This window comes from Opisthorchis viverrini, assembly GCF_000715545.1.
Source record: "Opisthorchis viverrini unplaced genomic scaffold opera_v5_496, whole genome shotgun sequence".
In the NCBI taxonomy this organism is placed as follows: Eukaryota; Metazoa; Platyhelminthes; class Trematoda; order Opisthorchiida; family Opisthorchiidae; genus Opisthorchis; species Opisthorchis viverrini.
Window position 1 is genome coordinate 228,509 of NW_008752159.1, and position 6,311 is coordinate 234,819.

The 6,311-nt window shown below is 43.5% G+C and overlaps 1 protein-coding gene across 1 annotated transcript in view; it reads left to right on the forward strand.

The window, feature by feature from the left end:
* T265_11441 (hypothetical protein) overlaps nt 1-6,311 on the forward strand; it is a gene marked incomplete at both ends in the record, with an annotated part of 34,971 nt that overhangs the window by 4,903 nt on the left and 23,757 nt on the right. Inside the window, 2 exons of the mRNA XM_009178097.1 lie at nt 1,816-1,974; nt 2,382-3,352. Coding sequence (XP_009176361.1) covers nt 1,816-1,974; nt 2,382-3,352 — 1,130 coding nt within the window. The remainder of the gene's footprint in view (nt 1-1,815; nt 1,975-2,381; nt 3,353-6,311) is intronic.

The following is a 6,311-nucleotide window of genomic DNA, read 5'->3' on the forward strand; positions in this document are numbered from 1 at the left end:
GTGTTGGGGGGGGAAGGGGGGGGGGGGGGGGGGGGGGGGGGGAGGGACAAAAAAGTAAGACAGGCTGCTTTGGTTGGATCCCAAAATGATCCATTCCAGTTGGTGGGTTAGATGATTTGTATACCTATCTTTAATTAAAGTTGCTCATGATCTCTGGGTAGCGTTGTATGCTGCACGTATGAGAAAGAAAAGCGTGGTTCCAGCACTTGGTGGTTGTGTACTTACCTAGTCGAAGGACAACTTTTTTCAAACTGGCGTCACTAGACACGCATGGCTGGTTTTGACTATAGCTGGCGCTTATGTTAGTTTAGTGGGTCTGGATTACCACGAAGTTAAAAAAAATTAATCAAACCTACTATATGTTTTGTTCTTTTCTGCTACCCGCACTATATGGTGGGACAGTGTTCAAGCAAAAACCAACCAGCACTATAACATCCAAAGAAGATGCGCGACGAACCACGTTCTGCGGCTTACAAAATTCATCCTTGGTTGTCTAAAGATAGGGTCTGTAGGAGTATACGCAGAAATGACCAAGGGCGCTGAGCCCCTACTAGCACAAACGATTGCTGACTCAGATGCAGTCTCATTTACCGAATTCAAGTCTCTCACCCGAGATAATAGCAGCACCGACCGCCACATCAACGTGGTATTCGCAAGGTATGGAATTAGAGGAGGGAATCAAGTGCATAATTTTGTTATTATCTCCAAAGGCCAGCGAAAAATCAGTTCGCGTGTCTACTCACAATAAGCTTCGGATCCTTAAATTGTCAATTTTGAAGCAAAACTGAGGGACTTAGCGGTGAGTTGTCGGTCACAAAATGCTTCTAGGAATTGTGGGAGTAAATGATTCAGAAATGGACTTTGAAAGGGGGAAAAGGTAGGCGATAGAATATATCCTGTGGAAAAGTCTAATTCGTTGATAATAACGACGGTATCGTTATGGAAAAATTAATTGTGTTTCGTAATCAAAACTAAATGTGTATAAACACTGTTTATGAAATATTTGGTTGGGTTACACCACAATCGGTCGTACTGCAGAGTAGAAGATTTTCAGGCGTACCACAGAAATGGTTATATCATAGGTTAAGATAATTGCTTGCTCGAATTGTCACTAATTCTTGTTTCACTATGATCCACCTGTGGATCACAAACTATCTTTCCATTTATTTTCTTGGTTTCTGAATGTTTTCTGTCACGTGTTACGCATGATAATCAGCGGTGCGATAAAGTATCCATTTTATAGCGGTTTTTGGATATGACAGGACAGATTCCAGTTTAAAAAAAGTGCTTCCACATATGTATAATTCCTCGTAGAGGAGTTTTGCTGCACTCCTTTAAGCGGACATTTGAACCGCATGAAAAATAGCTTATGAACTGGTCTTTAGCGGTTGGCTTTTCCCAATTTCAGATGGGGGCATAACTTGTTGCGAATTATTTTTGAAGTGTTGAAGAATATTTTCGTACTCAAATTAACGATAACAATTTTATCCCTTTACAGGTCCCATATGACTGACAACTGCAAGCATGTGGTGAAGATTAGAACTAGCATTCAGTTAGGCATTCTAAGTCCGGATAAATGGCACTGCCATGTATGTAACACAACAGAAAGCGTTTGGGCCTGTCTGTCATGCACAAATTTCGCTTGTGGACGCTATATTGCAGAACACGCATTGCAGCACTTTCAAGCCACTGGAGTATGGTCTGATTTACTTTGACACATATTCACTTAGCATCCACTTTGCATTGAAGTTAACGAAAAATTCGTATTTTGGTAAGTCGGCCGTGCTTGTCTGACGTTCATTTCCGTTGTTATAGTTACCTTTGTGACGATTTTGTACTGAATGACAATGCACCGGGCGACATAAAACTATTACGCATGGCATTGGATGCTGTGGCGGATCAGAATTTTGAGGAATTATACAAGCAAAAGAGAGGCCGGCGCATCTTAAGATATCATATGCGGAATGCCAAAAGGTTGGTAGATACCAGTGATCCTTCAGTTTTCACCATAGGGCCACCAGTCGCCTACTGAAAGCTGATGATATTCAGACTGCTGTGATGCGGCACCGGTACGATCATTCTTGTCAAAGATATTTCTAGGTATTCTCGTTTGTCTTGGGCTCTGCGTCAATGGTGGTCTGTTTACGTTGAGAAGAAGGTAGACAGTTCTTCTTATCTTGTTTATGCAACCTTTTAGCGTCTTCTTGGACCGTCTGCCCGAGTACGGGCCTCTTCGAGAAAACCGAATTCCCCGCTTACCTTTTCACCCTCCTTCACGGGTTTACGGAACTTAGGCAATACATGTTACATGAATTCCGTCTTACAGGTCCTTCGGTAAGTTGATGCGTACGCATGTTTTTGGTTTACAAACTCCTTTTTAGTCATACCGCCCCCTTTGCAAACTTTGTGATGAGTCATGCCCCTTCCGACATTCTGCCATCTGCCAAGAAACGCCGATATCAAAACGCGACTTCCCTTGACTGTACAACTGACCAACCTGTCTTACAGAATCATCCATGTTTTCTGGATGCTTCAACAGCAAGCAGGTCACCACCTAGTACACCCTCCCGTCACTCAGCTGTACAGCCTTCTTCGGTTCCATGTGCTTCAGTGTCTGACATTACTTGTTCTCCTGACCGTAGTTCTGTGCTTGTCAATCCTGCATTTAATGCCAAGGATCCGTCCGAACCGTTAGTCTCCGGTGGTGGATTGAACGGTGGACGTTGTGGCGTAAAAAATTCTCAGGAAAAACTCCCGATGGCTTCCCAAGAATCCGATCACCTAGGTCCAAGACAGACATCCATTTATGAGGAGCTATACAGTGTACTTCGCCTGCTCTGGTCAGGCCAACGGACAGTTGTTAGTCCAAGCAATCTTCTGTATTCCATTTGGACAGCTTTGCCTGCGTTCAAAGGTTATAGACAACAAGATGCAGAAGAATTCCTTAGCGTCTTTCTAGATCGGCTTCAATCAGAAATGCATAGTGTTTCTGGCACGGCTCCACTGAATTCACGTGATTTCGTCAATCGTACCTTTCAAGGTCACTCGGTAAGTCATGTTCGCTGTTCCAACTGCAACGTCATTGCATGTACTGAGGAACCATTTTCGGAGCTCAGTCTAGCCCTCCCTCCTGATTGCTACAATGGTGAGGCGACTGAGTGCAGTTTACAAGATCTGCTTAACCAGTTCTTCAGCCCAACGCCGATTGACGGTCGGAGCTACGCTTGTCGTGAGTGCAATAGCAAGTATGGTCCTGCTGCCTCAAGCCCAACTTTTTGTCCAACTAGCCAAGGAAGCACGAGCCTAGTGAATCAGTCCCAGCTGAATACTACGTCTTTAACTCCATACAAAGGTAGGTGTAAGAAACAAGCTGTTTTATTTATGTTCTCTGTAGAGTATTAATTGCAGTCATCCGTTGCATCTAGTGGCGCTCCCAGATTTGCGTTATTTTATATTCGGTTCATACTACTTTAGCACTAATCAAGTAGCTTAGCGCCAGCCAAGGTTTGTATAGTTCATCGCCTCAGTTTTGAGAATGAAGGCGACATCGATAAAGTGGCTGGTAGCTGTTCGCTCTAATTGATGTTTCGGGACAGTGTTTTCGATGGCCTGAAGATTTCACTAATTTTGCTATTTTTGTCCCGTTGCTATAATCTTTACCCATAAACGGAAACTAGGCAATGCACATACAGAACAGATAAGGATAGTTATCAGACAGCGCAGATTGTACGGCTTTCGCGCTCGCAGTCATATAGCCCACACAGTCTTCGAATGTGGACGGTGTGCCACTGTCCATTCCTGCAACCGCCGACGAGTCCCGTGTGAATCACAGAAAAATTACCTTTAATTTCGTCTCCCACATTGCTTGTGAGCGATTGTATCTCAAGGTAACCTATTAAATTCAGGTGAAAAATCAGTGCTCCCCAACTCCAGATGAGCTAACTGATGCTAGTCTGCCTTTCGATTCGGTCGAGACATGTCAGTATAATGAAATGGAGCTCGCGTTCAAAGACTCCATATATACTCGAACACTCCAACACGTCGTGTTTTGCACCCGGAGAATTTGGAGATCTTCATTGTAGTCATACTTTACCTGGTACTACTTCAACTGGTACCTGGTACTTCAACTTCTCAAAATACCCTTACTTCCTCGTACAAATATTGTATCTAGGTTCACATTATCGCACCGATAGGTGTGTGGTAAATACATGTCAGCTTTAAACTTTTCAGCCATTGAAATTAGAAGTGCTACATATAAGGTCAGGCGTCTGGATTATACTATACTTCATTGTATAAATTAGTCTCCCAATTACAATAACTTTAGGAACCCATAAGTAAGAACACATTGAACGCAATATCATCCAAAACGCTCACATCCTCAGGTCGTAATTCCTCTTTGGGTAACTGCTGTGCGTTTACACCTGTCCATGCAAAACTTTAGACAGCTAGCAGAGTAATGCAGATATATACTTCTCATGTATTTTGACATGCACAACGTAAATAACTAGGCCACCAGGTAAGGAACTCTGTCCCCTGGACGCGTACGGCCTGCGCATTGTGAAAAACACACGTGGAGGCACACTTAGTTAAGTCTTGTAATTCAGATTCATCAGCTGCACAAACTAGTCGGCGGAAGCATTGGTCGAAGAGTCATCGCTCTGATCTTAACGTTTCAGTGTGGACGAAAGCACGCATGTGGCTGAGAGTTTGAGGTCCGACCACGTGTTTACCATAGATCGTCATGTGATTGAGTGGGTGTATTAGGTGTGATATCGTTCCTCTACTTAAGGCGAGCGGTGAGTGGTTTTGTAGCCTGGCCAGTGTACATTCAGAAAGGGACGCGTATTTAGCTGTCAGGATAACTGATTAACGTTTACCCTCATTATTTGAAAGGAAGTTCGTTCTTCATTTGATATCTGTGGCATGTGTGCTCCAGAGGGGCTGTTTAGTTCTCAGAGTACCGATTAGTTGCTTATCTGAGCTAGGTACGTCTTTGTAGCTTCACTACATTTAACTAGGGGCTTTATTTCTCTCCCCGTCTGTGGTGTTTCCTCCTGGGTGAAAAGCCTTCAGCTCTTTTAGCGCCGGATGTGGGGATTATGTACAGGTTCTGCATAGCTGAATTGGCTAAAAGGACATTTCTTACTTGGTTTCTGTAACGTTTATGTGTTGTTTAATGATTGCTGTTGAATACAATTTCTTCGAATGATAAATGATGTGTACGGAGGATTCAGTCGAGTTTTCCCAAACCATATGTGCATTTCGCGAACTGTTCCAGAGTTCTCTTTACTGATGGTACTATACAGATGATCGGTGGAAGCTGATATTGTGCATGACATGTGGGGTGAACTTGTTGGAGGCTCGCTCGACACCAAGCAGAGAGCAGTAGTCATGTATCGTTCAGGATACTGTTCAGGTGGTTGGACGTCGAGTGATAAACCATCTGGAAAACGCTAGGGTAGGATTTGTTAATGTCCAGTCACCAGCAAGCATAGTAAGCAACGAAACTGAAGATCTCGACCGAGAGAGCTTGTTGAGGGACTAATGTATTTCCCCTTAGCGGTCGCTCTTAACCGTTGTCGCATCCTAATATTTTCAAGCAGTTTCAAGAAAACTACTCAGTCAAAACAACTTTAAAGCTAAAAAAGGTGGGGACGCGGTAGTGACGTACGAGATGCTGTAGATAGCTTATTGTAAGCAAGACAAGCAAGCAGCACTGGTTTTAGTGTACTAAACCTTCCAAAGCGATACGCGTGTGATAGTACCAGAAGTGATGTTATGTGTTGAGTATCATGCAGACCTCGCCATATTATACCTAACCTCAATAAGCACTAAAACCAGTCACCGAAGAGGTCGTGAAGTCCTTTACTTTAAACAGACGGAAGAAATGCAGACTTCATGTTGGGAGACGGCTGCGTTTAATTTTTCATGTTGGCGGTTTCTTGTTCAGAAACTTCGTTTCGCAATGCTATATAGCTTTGTGTTTCAATGATATTAATGGCACGTCTCAAATCAGAATCACTTGTCCAACTTATGCATCTCCACACGCAGATGCCACAATAAGCCAGCTCCAACTCCTCGCTCTTGGAATCTAGAGTTACGCTGGGAGTGAAGCTTCTGAAACAAAGCAAAATCAGACCTCCCCGCCTGCACAACTCGTAGATAAGGATGAAATCCTTATGTCTGCCTTAAAAAGTCCCATGATGTGTGTAAGAACCCGAAGAGGTGTGTATCGACCGGCATTCCTGTTCTCAAGAAAAGCTTAGAAACCTCCTGCGTTATGTTCGAAATTAGTACCTGCCACCAATTTT